The sequence below is a fragment of the Cyprinodon variegatus genome, unplaced genomic scaffold (assembly GCF_000732505.1).
Source record: "Cyprinodon variegatus isolate N-32 unplaced genomic scaffold, C_variegatus-1.0 Scaffold154, whole genome shotgun sequence".
NCBI classification, from domain to species: domain Eukaryota; kingdom Metazoa; phylum Chordata; class Actinopteri; order Cyprinodontiformes; family Cyprinodontidae; genus Cyprinodon; species Cyprinodon variegatus.
The window spans coordinates 1053156-1071510 of record NW_015150607.1 but is presented as its reverse complement, the minus strand read 5'-3'; the positions used below and the strand labels follow the sequence as shown (position 1 = coordinate 1071510).

Sequence of the window (18355 nt, the reverse complement as noted above, 5' to 3'; positions counted from 1 at the left end):
ATATATATATATATATTATAACCCTAACTTTACAACATTACCTCACTTTCCTGTTAAAAATTGTAAAATGGCTCCCATTCAGATAGACAAACAGAAACACACACAGACACTCTACTTTGATCTGTTTGAAAGAAGAAAAAAACCTACACCAAACAGAAGTGCTTTTCACAGTGTGGGCATAAAACTGGCAGCAGCTCTTTTCCCTTGCAGTCTTCAAAGGAGCAGGGATAACTGGTGCTGCCTCCAGTCCACTTAGATTCCCTTGTTACTGTTTCCTGTCGCAGAGTAAAAATACATCATGAATAAAAAAAGGGTACTGTGACAGTTTTTAATAGATTTATCTATCCCATTAAATCTGAAAAGTCCTAATCTTAGCAAATAAGGCAACACATGACCCGTATCAATATTATAAAGACATCAAAGAAGCACTTATCTGATCTAAAATACCCTGACAGTAAAAAAAAGAACATGACCTACCTCTGCACAGGAGTGGGCCTCTCTGCTTCTGTGCTCAAGGCTGTAAAGGACAGCAAAAAACAAAAGAACAAGATGAAGAACTACAGACAACAGAGCAATCTGTTCTGCTCTGTTATGGTCCCTTTTATACAATAACAACTTTAATTTTAAACCTGAACAAATATTCTTCCTTTTAAAAAAACGGATTTTGTACACAGCTGCTCACTAAACCCAACAATGTTTAACTCGACAGAAAAAAAAAATAAAAACAAAACAATTAGTGTAAAAGAAAATATCCAGATCTTTGTTTGACATATAAAATAATAAAGCAAAGCATGCAAAACAGTAGAGAAAAAGAAAGAGCCATATTTAGCCATCTATTGCAACTTTTTTACTATCTATCGTCTTATTCATAAGTTTATATTGTGTTATCCAGCAGTAAAATTCAAGGAATGGGTTATAATTAGAGATGTGCCGGCCAACTCAGAGACAGATGCAGTCAGACTTACAGGTGAGATAGACTTAAAATGAAATATAAGAAACATACAAGAATTAATCACAATAATAGAGTCAAAATCAGTGTATAGATTATTTTTTGTTTTTTCTGCTTGTGAAGGAGGATAATCATTGATGTCAAATTAACAGTTAGGATGTTTGCAAATAATAATGTGCACAGCATTGTGTTAATACTTGTTTTTCATATGTTCATGCATGAATGGATAGAAAGAACTGAGATTGTGTGGATACTAGGCATGCATGATATCTCGTTGTTGGCATCAGTATCGGCTATTAGCATAGAGACAAACAGAATATAACAACCTTCACGCGCACACACTCTAAACTAAGAAGAAGAATTTAGAGAGGCCAATTCGCCTAATAGTCATTTTTTTGGACTGTGGAGGAAGCAGGAGTACCCAGAGAGAACCCACGCATGCACAGGGAGAACATGCAAATTCCATGCAGAAAGACCCCGGAAATATAACCTGGAACCTTCTTGCTGCAAGGCAGCAGTGCTATCCACTAACCCCACTGTTTTAAATGCAAAATGTTTACCCTAATCCTGAGCCTAACATCACTAAAAAGCAATTACATGTCAGAAAATATGACTATCAATGCAGGGTTACAATATACGTTTACTTATATTTAAATAGTTTAAACTTACCAGTAAACACCATTACAGGAGTCACAAACAAATGGAAGAAAATCTGTAACATGAATGTAGAAAATTTAAATTAAATTTAAAGGGAATTAGTTATTCTCTGGCCTCTGCCTATCGTATATAATATGCCAGTAAAACTAAACCTGATTAGAAATGGATTTCCAAACAAAGGGGAAAACTAAGCTTGAGTCCTGACAAAATTATTCTATTATTCTTAATTGAGCCGAACGGGTTTGGAAGAGCTAACCTATCAGCTAGCAACCTATGCTAAGGAAGACAACAACTGCTAGCTAACAGGCTAATTATGCTAGGAAGACAATCTGCTAAATTTCAAAATCTCGACAGGAACATGCGTCACTTTAAACTTTTTTTTCTTTTACAGCTCCAAATAGAATCTCAACAAACCTTTGAGATTGCAGGTATCGACCTGACAATGTTTTCCAATGTCTAATTCAGCCATTAGCCAATACTGTAGCATGAGCTCACTCTGTTTCGTGGTTTATTGGAAACATGCTGGTGCGTTAGCGACACCTAGTGGTCAGAGTCTACTTCTTTCTATATTATATTAAATTGGTGTGAGACTAGAAAATTCAATAAAAATACCACTTATTTTTGACAAATATTCACATATATGTATCAAAGACATGCACCTTGTCTTATTTATTAAATCAAGTAAATCAGAACTTGACATTATTTTATGGTAGTTTTAGTAAAACGTCCTAAAAGATGTCGCACCCGTCTAACCACCAGCTTATAAACACTTTCTAAGGGTGTATGGGATGTTTTTCCCCCCCTGCAATTATAATAGTAACAATTAACTGCTAAGAATTAGGTGTTTATTGGTTAATTGTAAGATGTGAATTATCAAAAAGAATTTTAAATGTGTCGGGGGATATTTTAGCTGTCATAAAATAAAAAAATAAAATAAATAAATAAATAAATAATGCAAATTAAAGTGTTGAATTAATGGTGGTTGGAGGGGTTGATCTGAATAAATATAAAATGATTTATTCGTGTTTAAATAATAATTTGAAATTATATGAATTCCACTTATCTACTTTCAATTATTTTCTAAAGGCAAAACAGGTTAAGGTACCGTGTGCAAAGGTGTGATGTCGTCATAGGCCAGGTGAAGCTGAAAGGTGTGCTCTCTCTTTCTCTCTGCTTTGAATTGACCTCAAAGCCGTCGAGCAGGAAATTCTGCTAAACCCGCCAGTGGAGTCAAGTGAAATAAAGACGGACCTCATTTTCTCTACCTACTAACACGGTTCACTATTTGTTTTTGTTTAAAAAAGAGCCAAAAATGAGTAAAATCTCGAAGCTTTTCAAGGGAAGCTCTAGTAGCTCGGGTTCTTCCTCCAAGTCCAAACAGCACAGGTCGAAAGGAGGACCGAGTCCGCAGGAGGCGATCCACAGACTCCGGGAAACCGAGGAAATGCTGACCAAGAAACAAGATTATCTGGAGAAGAAAATAGAACAAGAAATAGCCACAGCTAAGAAGCACGGCACAAGAAACAAGAGGGGTATGTCCTTCTAGGAACTCTGCACCTGCTTTCCTGGTAGTTCCAGCATGCTAAATCCCAGAACCAGGAGTTGAGCTTCTTTTAATTATTTTATCAATTATCAAACTTTCTAGATAATAAAGACTTTTATACCAGATTATTTCGAATAGTTTCCTCTCAAAGATATAATCACATGTTTAGTGCAGGTCATAGGAAAGCTGGATGCTGACATATAATTTAATTGCCTTTTTTAATTTAACTCAACTTCATACAATTAGAATCCTGACTGTAAACCTTTGGAACTTATTTTATGGCATTCTATTTATTTTATTATTATTATTTTTTTTTTTACAGATGGGGAGTTTATCGCTATACTGTATCTTGTACAAGAAAACATATAACTGTAACCAAAAGTTAACTTTTTCCACTTGTTTAGCTCTAGTTTAAATTTTTGAATTTAAATGTTGTCATTGAAACAGCCCTTTTGAAAATGAACAGTGAATCTTTTCACTATCTTTTGTTTCTTTTTGAGTGCAATAGCTTGTAACAAGTCTAACCTGAAGGCAGCCATTGTTTTTATAGCATCCAGCCATGGAGGGAATGGAATGTAGGCTTAGATTACTGAGAACCAGGCCTGTATAGCATTTCTTTGTATTCATAGTGCATCCACAGAGTGGAAAACATCTTTAGACCTATGAAGGGATCAGAAATTGAGAGGCGGTTTGTTAAAAGTTCTCCTTAATGTGTAGAAACCTTGCAGCTCATCCTAACTGAGGTGTTTTCTCAGCAGTATCACCTGTGAATCATTTCAGACTAAAAATAAACACAGCGATGTAAAGGGAGGATCCTCGTGTCTTTGCTTTGGACACACCCGATTTTTCTGCTACATATGATAAAACATCTCTGCCAAGGTTTATGTTGAATCATGACATGAAATATTTGGAATCATCTCCTTTCATTATTTCACTCAACACACCTGTAGAAAACTCAGGTCTCTCAAGAACCTTCTCTGTCATAGGCTGGTCTCTGAACATCAACTGAGACTTTATTAAAGACAAGTTAGGCTATTATTTTTGACAATCGTTTAAACTGGTCCTGATCCACCGGATACTCTATGGAAGGTCCCCTACTGTTTCTCCCATTTTTTCTTCTGTGATCTGCTGGAGCCCTAAAGCTTTGATTTGTGTAAAGATTTCTGTGTAATGTAGGGCTTTTTCTAACAATAACTTTGCAAATCAATTAATCTGTTGATTATTTTTTCCCTTAATAATCCTATAGCCAAAGGTTCCTTAAAGATGTTTTTTTTTTACTAAATTAAACCTTTTCAACTTAAGCAGTTCTGGATAGAGTATATTGACAGACAAAAACTTTTTTCTGTCTATCTTAAATGCAAAATGTTTATAATTTATTTTACAATTGTGATAGAGTTATTGCTCTAAGTAGGTTGCTCTGTCAGCCAAAGGCATGTTTTACAGTCTCTATAGGCTCTATGCACAGCTCCACTACTTCCTGAATTTAAGGCAGCTCCTTTGTTTCCTGTCTTTCATGATTGGATACACTGATTAATCCAGGTGTGTATGACCTAAGTAACTGGCCAGACACACCTGGATTAATCAGTTCATCAAGTAATGAAAGACAGGAAACAAAGGAGCTGCCTTAAATTCAGGAAGTAGTGGAGCTGTGCATAGAGCCCATTCTCCAGTTAACGATTAATCAATTACTAAATTAGTTTACGATTATTTCAATAATCGATTCATTATTTTAGCCCTAGCATGATGTGTTGCCTTTGAGTTTTTTCCCCTAAATTATGGTATGGGACCAATTTGAATTGTTTAATTTGGTTAATCTTAAAAAAGGGGTGTGGTTCTATCTTTTAACGGTTTTCTTTTTCCTCATATTAAATAAAATTTTAATTTAAAGGTTGTACTTAATTTTTCTGTCAGTCCACAGATCATGTGTGTAAGGGTTTGTTTTTTTTTCATACTGTCCTGATTGAGGGGAAGAGCAATGGTGCTTGTTGTTCATTATTATAGTGTCTATAAAGAAGTACAAGCTGCAGGGAGAGTATGTCAGAAAAAGTATGCTGATTTTCAATCCATAACTATATAAAAACCTCAGCATACCCTCACCTGGTAGTCTGTTCATGCCAAGATGAAATGCAACCTCAAGAATTATTGTGATTATTTTATTTTTTCTTTTGTCTGGAGCAGCTGCCCTGCAGGCCCTGAAGAGGAAGAAGCGCTTGGAGCAGCAGCTGACCCAGATTGATGGCACGCTGTCCACCATTGAGTTTCAGAGGGAGGCTCTAGAGAACTCACACACCAACACGGAGGTCCTTAAGAACATGGGCTTTGCTGCTAAGGCCATGAAGCATGCCCACCAAAACATGTAAGAAACTGGCTTACCAGAGAGAAAATGTATAAAAAACACAATTTCATCCAGAGGGAAAGCCTGATTCTAAATTAAAAGTGGATTAAGGGAACTAAAAAAAAAAAGAAGAAAGAAAGAAAGTAATGACTATTTAAACTATCCTGCCAAAATATTATATTATAAATACAGAGATGGGAAGTAACGGAGTACAAATACTTCGTTACTGTACTCAAGTAGATTTTTCTGATATTTTTACTTTACTTTACTACTTATTTTTATGGCGACTTTTTACTTCTACTCCTTACATTTTTACACAAATATCTGTACTTTCTACTCCTTACATTTTAAAAAATTGGCTCGTTACTTTAGTTTTTAATCATTTCAATGGAGTTACCATTATTATTTTTCACGGCATCAATACCAAATTCAATCTAATTGGATGGGAATCTACGTTGCATTTGACGCACCACTACAAGATGAATCAACAGATTCAGCGTTATTCATTTGCGGCAAATCATTGCAGCTTGGTGGCGGTGGCGTTAGCATAGTAGTATGGACAACGAGATGATTGAAAATGAACACAACGGAGATCTAGTCCTATTGGCAGACATCCATTTAAAATGTAGGCAACGGCATGAAAAAAGTGGTTTCTTTCTACTTTTACTTTTCTACTTTAAGTAAATTTACAAGCCTGTACTTTGTTACTTTTACTTGAGTAAAGAAGTTTAATCAGTACTTCCAATTTTACCAGAGTATTTTTTAACACAAGTATCTGTACTTTTACTCAAGTACAGAAAGTGAGTACTTTTGCCATCTCTGTATAAATATAATAGTTTCCTGCTGTTCAGAAAGTCCTGAAGCATCTCTTATTCTAGAAGGATTTTAAGGTTTCATGTTTGACTTTGGCTTATTTTTTTTTTTTTTAACAATACCCTGTTTAGTACCCCACTGTTTTCAAATAGATATAAATTTTAATCTGGTCCCATTTTCAGATGGTGGGATTAACCTATTCTGAGTAGAGCGCAGTTTATTTCTATTGGTAGTTAAGTATTGTAATGAATTATTGAGATAGGTAGTCATAGGTATGCAATAGGCAAATGTTTATTTAATTGGTGCCAAGATGTGAGGGTTGTCCAACACTCCATGCAGTTTAAATTTTATTTCTGTTCATCCTTCTTTTCCCTTCTACCCATCAGGGTCACAGTGAGGCACACCCTGGACAGGTTTTCAGTGTATCTCAGGGCAGAGACATACAATCATCCACACACATATAAGGGCAATTTAGAGACTCCAATTAACCTAACAGTTGGGGGTTTTTTTTGGACTGTGGGAGAAAGCTGGAGTACCTGGAGAGAACCAACGCATGCAAACTCCATTCAGGAATCCTCAAGGCTGGGAATTGAACTGTCCACTGTCATGGCAACAGTCTCACAGTGCAGCCTGGATCCAGCATGAGAGATGGAACCAAAATAACTGCTGGTGTAAATATTATCCAATTAACCAGATTACTGAAAATGACTATACCAGCCATCAAAGTGCGAACAAATAATCTCCACCATCCTGGCATATGTTCACTAGGGGTGTGCATTGGCACTGCCCTCACGATTCGATTCCATTACGATTCTACGATGCATTGCGATGCATCAAAATCCCATTGACTTCGTAAAATCCGAAATGTGCCCAGATATCCACTTTCCAAGCTTTTGGTGCATTTTTAATTAGGCCTACCCTTCGATGGCGGTCATCTCCCTCCGCCTCAGCCATCTTGATTGTTGTTGGTATGCCCCCGGAAGTAGGGTTGTCAAAAGTATCGATACTCAAAAAAGTATTGATACTGAAACGTTGTATCCGGATACAATACTCATTTTCAAAAGTATCGATACAGCCATCTAAAGTGCAGAATAGTGGAAAATGCACTTTCTGAACACTGTGTGATTAAATAATTCTGTGCATTTTTCAGTTTCAGACTTTTTTTGTAACAGGTGCAGCTGCTGAGAATTATTTTTGTTTAATTGATTTGGCTAGTGTCATTGTTATGTCTGCAAAACATAGCCAAGGAAGGAACACTTAATTTTAATTTTGTTTTTTTATCAAGCTTGCTTAATATTGTGCACAGCATACAATCTCAAATATTATTCTTATTGTTTTTTTTATTTATTTATTGTATTTTTTTAGTAATGAAAATATTTCTGTTGAATTTTAGAGTCTTTGTTTTTATTCTTGTGGTATCGAAAAGGGTATCGAGTATCGAATATTATACTTAGTATCGGTATCGAGTTGAAAAGTTTAGTATCTTGACAACCCTACCCGGAAGTAATTGAAACTTCACAACTTGTCCATTTGAGGCCAGAAAATAAACAGTGACATAATCGATTATGGCACGTTGCCGCATCGATGCCGAATCGTGCATGCCCTGCATTGCAATGCATCGCTGAATCGATTATTGTTGACACCCCTAATGTTCACTACAGAAAGTTCTATTCAGGGGTACCTCAAGAAATGAAAATATCATTGAAGACTGTGTTTATTCTGCAATTTGATATAATTACTCTTCAAAAGAGAGCAACACATTTTATTTATTGCTGTTAGTTTGATGATGAACATATCATGAAGACCCAATGTTCCGTTTCTCATGAAAGTTTAACTTTATAAGACTAATATTATAAAGGTCTTTCAGTATAGATAGTTTTTTTTGTTGTTGTTATTGTTGTTGTTGTGCGGTTGATTTACATCCCTCACATGCGGGGGGGGAGCCAAAACAGCCAATAATAAAGAGGCAGACTGTTTGCCAATTGCTGGATGGAAGGCTGCTGAGGTTAAATTGAAGGAAACCGTGTCAGAAAGAGAGGCACAACTGACCTGGATAGCTTAAACAAACACGTAAATGTACCCAAACCATAGGCTGTTGAACCCAAGATATTGAAAGTGTCTTACCTGAAAATTGGATTGATTGTATTCTTTCTCCATTTACAGCATTCAGAAGATAAACTGAGAGTTTTACTTCTGATTTACTTGTTTGTTTTATTTCTTTCAGGGACATCGACAAGATTGATGATTTGATGCAGGACATCACAGAGCAGCAAGACGTGGCTCGGGAAATCAGTGAGGCGATTTCAGGGCCGTTCGGCGAGCAGTTTGATGAGGTTACCCAGTTTTCTCCACTTGTATTGTTAGACATTTCTTTTTGCCTGGTCACGTATTGTTGAGCTTTTTATTTTTTATTTCCCTATTAGGATGAGCTGCTTGCAGAGCTGGAGGAGTTGGAGCAGGAGGGCCTGCAGGAAAGCATGAAGAGTATGGGAGGATTGCCGAGCGTTCCTAGCTCCAAACTGCCCTCATCACAGCCCACTCATCGTGCAAGTGAGTCCCACTGGCCTTGTGGGTTATGTTCTAGATCAGCGGTCCCTAACCTCTTCAATCCAAAGAGCCATTTTAGCCCGAGCTAAATTAAAGTAGTTTAGAGCCACAAATATTACACAACCTTTAAATAAATAGTAAGATTTTTTGCTGAATATCTATGGGAAATCTTTTTCCATTTTATTTAACATCAGTTTGTATTTGTTGGGTTCTAACACTTTAAGATCAAGTGTATCATATTTGAGTTTTTCAGACCTCTACATCATCGGTATGATTTTTTATATTCTACAACAAACCCTGATATATACAATCAGACACGCATGGAAAACAAAATTTCACAAATTTTAGAGAAACACGTAATGTATCATAAATGACCAAAAAAAACTTTATTTAATTCAGATTATTCAGAATTTGTTTTTTTCTTTTCTCACAATGTTCAATAGTTTCAAAAGAAATAACATTTTCTGTCAGCCATTTCATTGTTTAGGCTTTGAAGGGTAAAATAAGGAAAAATATATATATATTTCTTAAGGGGGAAGCATGGATTATGTTTGAAAGTGGATTTCCACAGCAGGTCTCCATTAACTCTGAGACTAAGTTGTTCTGGCAACCTGAAGTATGCATTCCAGTAAAAGGTGCACTTCCCTGACATTTGTAAAAAAAAAAATAAAAAATGAAAACAAATCATATGTAGTATAATTTCCTTCAGCTTCCTAATTTTGAACAAGTTTAGGTTGGTCTATTACAGAAAATAATCCAACCATTTTTTAATGGTTGGAAAATTAAAAAATGTGAAGAATTTCCATCATGTTAATACTTTTGTGAGGTTGAAAGTCATGCTCACAGTATATAAATATAGCATGATAAAACTGCATATTGGGTGGCAGGTAAATGAATGATTTGCAATATAGAGAGACCTAAACACTAAGAATAAACCACATTAAAAGATAATAAAGGATCTAGTGGAAAGTTATTGATACTAAAGTAGTAGAAAAATAAAAGGTTGCTATGACCTGTAATTTTAATATTAATCTGACTCGTTGTTTTTTTTTTTCAGCAACCAAGAAGAGGGCTGAAGATGACGATGACATGCGTATGCTGGCATCATGGGCAACATGAGTTCATTAGCAAAAACAAAGTATCAATGAACACCTTTACTCCAACTTGTTGCATTTTCTTTATACTTCTCAAAAAATTATGGTTTTTAGGGAAACTGAGGCATATTTTATTATTAAAATTTCTTGTAATTAATGATATAAGCAATGAACGTTCAAAACTGAAGGAACATAACTATTTTAAGTCGGTTGTTTATTTCTAATGTCTTGATGGAAGAGTGGCTTTTGTGCTGCATTTTGTCAAAGAAGGATATATGCTTCTAATCCATGGGGCTGTTGTTCTGCAGTTTTCTTTTTCTAAGTGCAGCTTTAGCCTAAATGTAAATAACTATTTTTTATCACTGTCTAACAATAAAACTGGCTCCTACAAATTGTGTTAAGTCATATGAGAAATGTTTTCCAGCTATTGCCCAACATGATGGAAAGGAAAAAGCCTCTGGTTGAATGTACTGCATCAGCTCAGCAGGATGTTGTGCAGTGCTGAGCAACTTTTGTAGCTTCCAGCATTATACCACAGAACAACTATAGTAAACCTTTTGAGAAGGTCATATTGCACCGTCCTACATTTTTAATGTAGATGTTGTAGTTGTAGATGTTGTTACTTTTTATTAGTATACAGACTAACGTTAACATCTCATATATCCATATTCTAGAAGAATTGAATAATTATGTCCAAAGTTCAATCGTATGAAACATTACCATCCAATTGAACAACAGGCAAGGAGAGTTGTAGAAGCAGCCAAACAGCCCATTTGATTCTTTTTTAGAATAAAAATTAAATATCATCGACTCACTTATCAATGTAACACAACCTTGTGTTCCTCTATCAATCTATTAAAATCCTGATAAAGATAGTTCTGATTTCTGGCTCATTTGTTATAAATTAATAAAAAGGTTTTATGAGTTTCTCGACTATTGTATTTTTATTTTTTTTGTTTATTTGATAGGAACAGAAAACAGGAAAAGGTCATATCAAAACCCATTGCCTGCATCAATGTTTAGACATGTTTATAATCTATTTTGCGATACCTGTCTCTTAATAAATGAAATAAGACAAATTGACAAACATGAAGTATCTGTATTTTAATAACTACAGCTATTTGTTACTGTTAAATATGAGATAAAAGTTGTAAGACAGGATCTGTGTGTTGACGACTTTTGGTCCCGAGAGGATATATTTTTGTTAAAAACAAGATAATTTTATGCAAGAATAGAAACCAAAAACGTGCCGAAAAAAAAAAAACTATTTCATTATTTGTGATTGCGGGGTGCGTGTTATTTTTTTAAGCATTTACATCACTTGCATAGAAGTAAAAAAAAAAAAAAAAAACAACTAACACTGTTAATCTGGAAAGGTTTAGTTGACGCAGATGTCCATGTTTGCGGTTTCCAGATTTTACTTGGGATCATATAAAACCAGTCTATAATGTCCACCACCGTTTTTCTACATCCGGTTTGGTTTATAACATGCTCTTATTTTGAAAGTGGTGACCGGAAGTACGTACACGTTTCGATTCCGGAAACTTGTGTCACCATCAGGAGGAAGTTCGAAAAACGAAGCGCCTGAAGCGAACCAAGCCCCCCAAAAAGAAGGATTTAAAGTCGAGATAAAACTAAATATGGACACCAACGCCCCGCAGCAGACGGCAGGTAAGGAAAATGGCTTCTATCTGGGTGTTTTAAGGACTTTTAACTAATAACACGTAGTCACCGTCAGTGGAGAAATTAGCAGTTAAAGTTAGCAGGCAGTTTAAACTATAAAAATGAACTAAAAAGAACTTGGACACGTATCTCTATTTCCAGTAGTTTTAAACATTGGAATTACTGCTTACAGTTTCTCTTATTCTTAGAAACCTCATACTGCCCCGTTTATGAATAATTAACTCTTTCCTATATAGTGAATTACATCATTAAGGTACATCTCACTTAAAGTAACATTTTCTTTAACAACCCAATCATATTTTTCAAATATTTGCAACATAAACATTTGGAGAAGGTCTTTATGGTGTTTTGAAATGGGATACAAGGAGATTGATACACAAACTGGAAAAAGAAAAGACCAGGAAGTAAGGAGCTCTTGGCTTTCTGAGGACACGAGAACAGGAAATACTAGAGAAACCTCCAAGTCTCAACTATATTCGTTTAATTTTCTCTGACAAACTAAGGAAAATAACTGAGTTTGTCTTGTAGTATCAGTATTTATTTACATTATAGTTTTTATACCAATCAACACCAGCATTTAGATTTAAGGTTCAGTATTTTTGTTTAGATCTTTACAAATATGCAAAAGTAAAGGGTACTAACTGTAGTAGATTTGTACTAATTCATTAATAGCTCTTTTTCTTATACACTCTAATTCATAGTTAGCACATAAAACAATATACATTGTTAGAAACACATGCAATCTGAATGTTAGTGGTTTGATGAAATAGCTTGTGAATAACTCAGATTTGGATTGTTTTTTTCTCAGGTTACATGGACTTAATGAGTTAACAAGGCCAGAAAATATAGTTAATACTTTCTCTTATGAAGTTTTTTTCATATTGATGGTCAGAGTTGAGCTATAGCCTACATTTAAAGCATTCTAGTATTTGCATTATACAACATCAGTCCTATTTAAAAGTCTGCTTATGTTATGTAAATTACCTTCCATTAAATGCATGAAAACATCTATGTTGGACCAATGATGTCCACTGTGTTTAACACACTTATGCTTCGCTCAGTGTTTAGCATCCATAGCTCTATAAGGTATATGTAATGGTGGCATTGAGGGCATTGAAAGCTGCAACCTTCCAGGTATATTATGGCAATGAAACTGTATGGGGATATATTTATCTCCACTATTGTCTCCATATTTTTTTATTTCCATAAAGTAATTATAGCAAGACACCCCTGAACAAAAGCTTTGTCCAATATGTTAAACATTTTCTAACAAACAGCCTTAGATAAAATATGTCTGAAAGGGCCATCTTGATATGTTATATACTAATCCTTCATCTCTCTTGAAAAATTATTACATGATTATTATTAAAATATCACATTAAATGTTTGTCAGGAAATGGAAAATGAATCAGAAAGTATGTCCATTCCAAGTTTAAAATATATATATATATATATATATATATATATATATATATATGTATATGTATGAATAAAAGAACATTTATAAAATATAGAAATATATTTCTATAGAAATATATTTTTATAGAAATATATTTAATAACACAATAGTAAAAATTACTCGACATTGATAAGATATTGCCTGCTCATACTAATATACATAATCTCTTGATTGTAGCCAGAGATGCTTCTGGATCAGAGGAGGAGACCCAAAAGACAGCAGCTGCAGCCCAGGTCAGCCATTTGTCTGAAATCCGCCTGGTGGTGTTAGGATGGAGGTGGCCCGGGAAGAGCTTGACGGCCAACACCATCCTAGGCAGGGAGGAGTTCCACCTGGAACGAGCGGCCGAGTTCTGCGTTACCAGGGAGACGGAGGTGGAGGGGCGCCAGGTGATTGTGGTGGACACTCCCGGCTGGTTCTCCGCTCAGGAAACCCCTTCCTCCTATAAACAGGAGCTGGTCAGGGGCGCCTCACTTTGCCCTCCAGGTCCTCATGCCTTCCTGCTCATCATCCCTGTGGGCATTTTCGGTGAGGTGGACCGCGCACGCATCGAGGAGCATGTGAGCCTCTTTGGGGAGCACGTATGGAACCATACGATCGTGGTGTTCACCTGGGCCGAGATGCTGCGGAAAATTTCTATTGAGCGTTACATACACAGGGAGGGGAAAGACCTGCAGTGGGTGCTGAGGAAGTGTAAGAAAAGGTTCTTCGTTATTAACAACTCCATATTTGGGGACAATCCTCAGGTGGGACAGCTAATGAGGAAGGTTGAGAAGATGGTGGCAGAAGAAGGGGGCCTCTACAGTTTAAAGGTGGAGGAGAAACCTTTGGATGGGAACCAGAATCAAGTCAGGTCGGCACAGGAGCTGGGAGCCCGACCCAAACAGAACTCTGGACTTGACCTCTCAAAGACCGTGGAGGCAGAGCAGAACTGCAGTGAGTGATGGATTTATGTTGGCTCATTACATCACACAGGCAGTATTTCATTAAATAAAGTGAAATAAATTTAGTATCACAGGTTTCAATGTAAAGCAAGTGGATTTTCAGGAAACTTTAAAGAAAAACAAGCTCTTTGGTCTGACTTAGGTTGTCTAGTTATACAGTTGGACTGTTTTGGTTAAATTTGTCATGTGACCAGAAAGTGGACACCAAATGAGGGTGAGGAAAGCTGCTGAGTCATAACGGCTGTATGTGGGTGGATCATGTTAAACACAACGTACAGGACACAATGATTAGAATAGACTTATTTTACGTTTTAACAGATATAATTGCAGTTTTCTCCTGCATTAGCTCACATTCTCTGAGGTTATTAAAAAGAAGGAGTGAGTTTAGATAGATTTTTCTTCTCCATTCAGGTTTAATATTGCATATCTATGCTCAAATGTATACATACAGGTCTACTAATATTTAGATGTATTTTCTGCTCTTCAGTCACACACTTTATTCAGAAACAAGCCTTTGGTATAACTGGGATTATATATCTGATCACTCATTTACTGGTTTATGTTCCTGATGTTTTCTATTCCAAAACGAGCTCAGATGTGTTTGGGATAATTTTCCTGTTAGAATATCCAGACGTTGTCAAGTTTCAACATTTCTCTTGTCAGTTTTTAGTGCAAACCACCTGTACATTTGGCAGGGAACCATTAGATTAACCATAAGACTTTTCTCCAGAATGTATTCTACATATGTAGCTATATATATATATATTTTTTTTTTTCTTAAGGTTGAAGTAGTTTATGTCTAAAGAAGTACATTTTAAAGGGTTGATCCCTGATTTTCCAGTTCTTTATAGGAGGTTCCTGGGTTGTTCCTTAACATCCTAAACAATTTAGCTTCAGCTGTTTTTGGACTCGATAAAGAAGGATAATGTTTAACTTCAGAGACTCCATCCCAGATATTTATTTGATGACTTTGTGTTCAAAGTCATCATTGTCTGTCAATGTGGTTATCACCATAGTGTTCCGCTTGATTTATGCATATAAATTGCTTTATTATAATTATGCAGGGAGTTTTACAGATTATAGAGACACTGCAATGTAAGTACAACATGAAAGGAAAAACAAAAAAAGGAGAAAAGATGAAAGAAGGAGGAGATAAAAGGGAGATAACGATAAAGAGATAACTGTCTTGGTATTTCTAATAGTAATGGATTATTTCTTACATGAAGTAAACCTATGTTGAGGATTTGCAGATGGTCAATAAAACCAGGAGAGGAAGGGAAATATTCAGATCCCTGTCAGTTTTAACTAATTTTTTAACTTGCATACTGTATCTTAATTGATTGACATTATTAATCTCATAGTGGAGAAGTTTACTGGAAATTTACTATATCTACTTTGACTTTTCTAATTCCCAGCAGAGGTCTGATGGGCTGATGAGAGGACTGATTCTTAAAGCCTATATTGTTTTAGTCTGTCCCCATTTACATGATAAAAATGATGAGATGTAACGAATGTTACACAACTTTACATTTAAATAAAAAATAAACATAAACATTACCAATGTAAAGCAAATGAAGGGAGCAACAATACTTACCCTTCATGTGATCTATGATATTCTTCTCTTTTTTTTACCTTTTTAAGCAGACACCTTCTTCCTGTTGTTGCTTGGTGGTTTAAATGCTGCCACTCAAGCTGTAATTCTGGATTTTGTTTTCTAAATTAGTCCATTTCGACTCTTCCTCCTCCTCGGAACAAAGCAGTGCTCTGCTATAATGGCAGCAGTTTATCAGAATATAAAGAACCTTCATGTTAAAAATCATGTTAAGATTTGTTTTAACCCTATTATTCTCTTTGCTTCTAGATTAAACGGACCCCGTGTGCCGATGGACCGTCTGCTGACTGACACATGAAAAGCCAGGGACCTGTAAACAAAATGTTACTGAATGTAGAGAAAAACCTACAAATATATCATATTTAAAGTAATAAACAGACATGTTAATGTGCTTGAGGCCTTTTCAACAACATGTCAATATATCATTGTAATTTTTATCCTTTTTACTGTTTGGATGAATTGTGGTGTATATTGCGGTAGGAGGAATATAAAACTAAGGAGCACAGGTTGTTACATACAAAATTAGCTGACATTATTAGCCCCATCTAGACTACCCGTTTAAAACTGTGCCGAGATCGGTCCAAGCATGGTAACCGAGATAACTGTAGAGTGTAAATGGAATGCAAGTGAACCGGACCGCATCAGACACAACGGAACCACACTAAACTGATACTAGTTCATCAGTAGGGCTCGGAACAGTTCAGTTCTGGCTAAATTCTCCGATAACTAAGAGCGCATCAGGAGGCCGCGTCATCTCTTTACAGTCAGCCTACATAATCATAACATTGCAGACATTCATAAAAATACCAGCTTCCCTACCATGCCACACGATTTCCAGTGATGATTCTGCTTGCAGTGTGATGAACTTCAACGTCTGTCGTTGTTTCTTGCGTCTGTAAGCCCTGATTAGACTATTGTTTGTCGTATCCACTTCCCAAAAGCCGACTGTCAAGTAAATTTACCAAAGGCTGCCTTTTTCGCCTGACTCCCCACAAACTTCCTGAATGTTACGGATCGCACCATGTTGATTTGCTTAATTCCCTCTAGAGAGCAGTAGTACCGTAGATCGTCACTAGAAGGCGAGGAACCGTGCTAGCGCGATGTGTAAACGGCCATTAAGAACCAAGCTCTGCACGGTAAACTGATCCAAACTCTGTCCTGACTAGGCACAGATCTGTTTTCACAGGGTATTGTAAGTGGGGTTTAGTACAAGTTCATCAGTAGGGCTTGCCTCGGCATAGTTCAGTTGGTTTTCGGGTTCTCTGATAACAAAGAGCGCATGAGCAGACCGTGTCATCTCCTATTTACAGCCAGCTGACTTATTTCACAGGTATTCCAGCTTCTCCAGCTTTGTAATTCACATATGTCTTCACCTATTCACAACACAAACTTATATTCAGCCATAAATGGCATCAAAAGAGCATGATGCTACCTGGGATGATGCGATTATAGGCTCTCCCTGAAATGTGGGTGGAAGACGCTATCCAGTCACATAAGTTCCTGAATGTTATGGGCACCGCCGTTTTTGTTTGCATAATTCCCGCGGTGAGATCTGCAGTATTGTGGATCGCTGATAGGAGGCGAGGAACCGTGTTAGCATCTTATGTAAATAGTCGTAGGAACCAAGCTCGGCACGGTTAACTGATCCAAGCTCGGTCCAAACTCAGCATGGATCAGATTCAGAGGATTAGTGTAAATGGGGCAAATTGTTTTCAAACTCAGCACTCCTTACAGATGTTGGACACTGACAACAGGACCGCACTACTCAACTGTCACTGGCATTTTCTGATGAGCTGATCGGTTTTTATTTGTTTCTTTTTCCAGACAATTCCCTTTTGTTGTGACCAAACTGAATAGTTTAGTCCTCCTGCATGTTTTTTTTTCCATCGATCTTTTTAAAACTGTACCACTAAACCAGTTATTGACTACTCTCCAAGTGTTGCCCTTTAGCGCATGTTTATAGTAAATTCTGACCTACCTTGGTGTTACTTCTTAACCTGCTGAAATAATCAGTCTTCGTAACCTGAACAGTTACTTTAGTTTTTCTTTTTATTATTTTACTGTCTGAAGTGAAATGTTCTTTAGTTTCCTACAGAATAAAACATTTAAACTGTTGTCACATTTTTTATTCATTTTTTTAAACAAATTAATTTCAGGTAAATGTTAACATTGGTTCGTCCCTCTAACTGTTTTCCTCCTATCACTCATCCTTTCAGCTGGATCCTAATATGCTACTCATCAGTACATTTTTCCTTCCCACTATTTACACATCTATACCCACACTCCGTACCTGCAGTCCATTTAACCTTCTGTCAAACCGTTTGATCTATTTATGTCCCTACTTCTGACCTATTGTCTGTCCATTGATGTTCTTTGGTCCCTCTGTCCAGCATCCATTCATTGAACCACTTAATCCACAGCAGAGCTAAAATCCGATACATCCTCGTTAATCGGTTATTAAAAATGGTTTTTAACACATTTAGTAGTTGAATAATTGTTAACTGGATTATACGGGTCTAAAACATGGCAATTGCTGAAAGAACAGCCTACTTAGTGCAACAATAAGGCCAAAACTACAAAATATATACGTATTTTGCTTTTAAGATGCAAAGTAAGTAACTAAAAGTAACTCTAGGAGTCTGTTTTCTGACATTGCAGTAAGAGGTGCAGGTTGTTGATTCTTTGGGTTTTTTTTCTGTGGTGTTTATAGTTTATTTCT

At 36.2% G+C, this 18355-nt stretch overlaps 3 protein-coding genes across 3 annotated transcripts in view; 2 read left to right on the top strand and 1 right to left on the bottom strand.

Moving 5' to 3' along the window:
- zfand1 (zinc finger, AN1-type domain 1) overlaps positions 1–2136 on the bottom strand; it is a 5434-nt gene extending 3298 nt beyond the window's left edge. The window contains exons 1-4 of the mRNA XM_015377455.1: positions 2021–2136; positions 1619–1661; positions 478–517; positions 150–275 (exon numbers count right to left, since the gene is read on the bottom strand). Coding sequence (XP_015232941.1) covers positions 150–275; positions 478–517; positions 1619–1661; positions 2021–2093 — 282 coding nt within the window. The 5' untranslated portion in view covers positions 2094–2136. The remainder of the gene's footprint in view (positions 1–149; positions 276–477; positions 518–1618; positions 1662–2020) is intronic.
- A 635-nt stretch (positions 2137–2771) lies between these two features.
- On the top strand, positions 2772–10835 carry LOC107086476 (charged multivesicular body protein 4c-like). Its single transcript, XM_015377446.1, has 5 exons — positions 2772–3138; positions 5328–5505; positions 8522–8630; positions 8721–8847; positions 9902–10835. The coding sequence occupies exons 1-5, from the start codon at positions 2919–2921 to the stop codon at positions 9961–9963; spliced, it is 696 nt and encodes a 231-aa protein (XP_015232932.1). The 5' UTR covers positions 2772–2918; the 3' UTR covers positions 9964–10835.
- A 622-nt stretch (positions 10836–11457) lies between these two features.
- Positions 11458–17751, top strand: LOC107086499 (GTPase IMAP family member 4-like). Its single transcript, XM_015377478.1, has 3 exons — positions 11458–11609; positions 13258–14016; positions 15886–17751. Exons 1-3 carry the CDS (start codon positions 11579–11581, stop codon positions 15888–15890), a joined length of 795 nt encoding a protein of 264 aa, XP_015232964.1. The 5' UTR covers positions 11458–11578; the 3' UTR covers positions 15891–17751.
- The last annotated feature ends 604 nt before the right edge of the window (positions 17752–18355 follow it).

Bases quoted from the DNA above. Each gene is read 5' to 3' on its own strand.
- LOC107086476 (XM_015377446.1), top strand. From the start codon at position 2,919: ATGAGTAAAATCTCGAAGCTTTTCAAGGGAAGCTCTAGTAGCTCGGGT. The intron at 3,139-5,327 runs GTATGTCCTTCT...TGTCTGGAGCAG, and splicing joins CGGCACAAGAAACAAGAGGG to CTGCCCTGCAGGCCCTGAAG. The intron at 8,848-9,901 runs GTGAGTCCCACT...TTTTTTTTTCAG, and splicing joins ACAGCCCACTCATCGTGCAA to CAACCAAGAAGAGGGCTGAA.
- LOC107086499 (XM_015377478.1), top strand. From the start codon at position 11,579: ATGGACACCAACGCCCCGCAGCAGACGGCAG. The intron at 11,610-13,257 runs GTAAGGAAAATG...TCTTGATTGTAG, and splicing joins CGCCCCGCAGCAGACGGCAG to CCAGAGATGCTTCTGGATCA.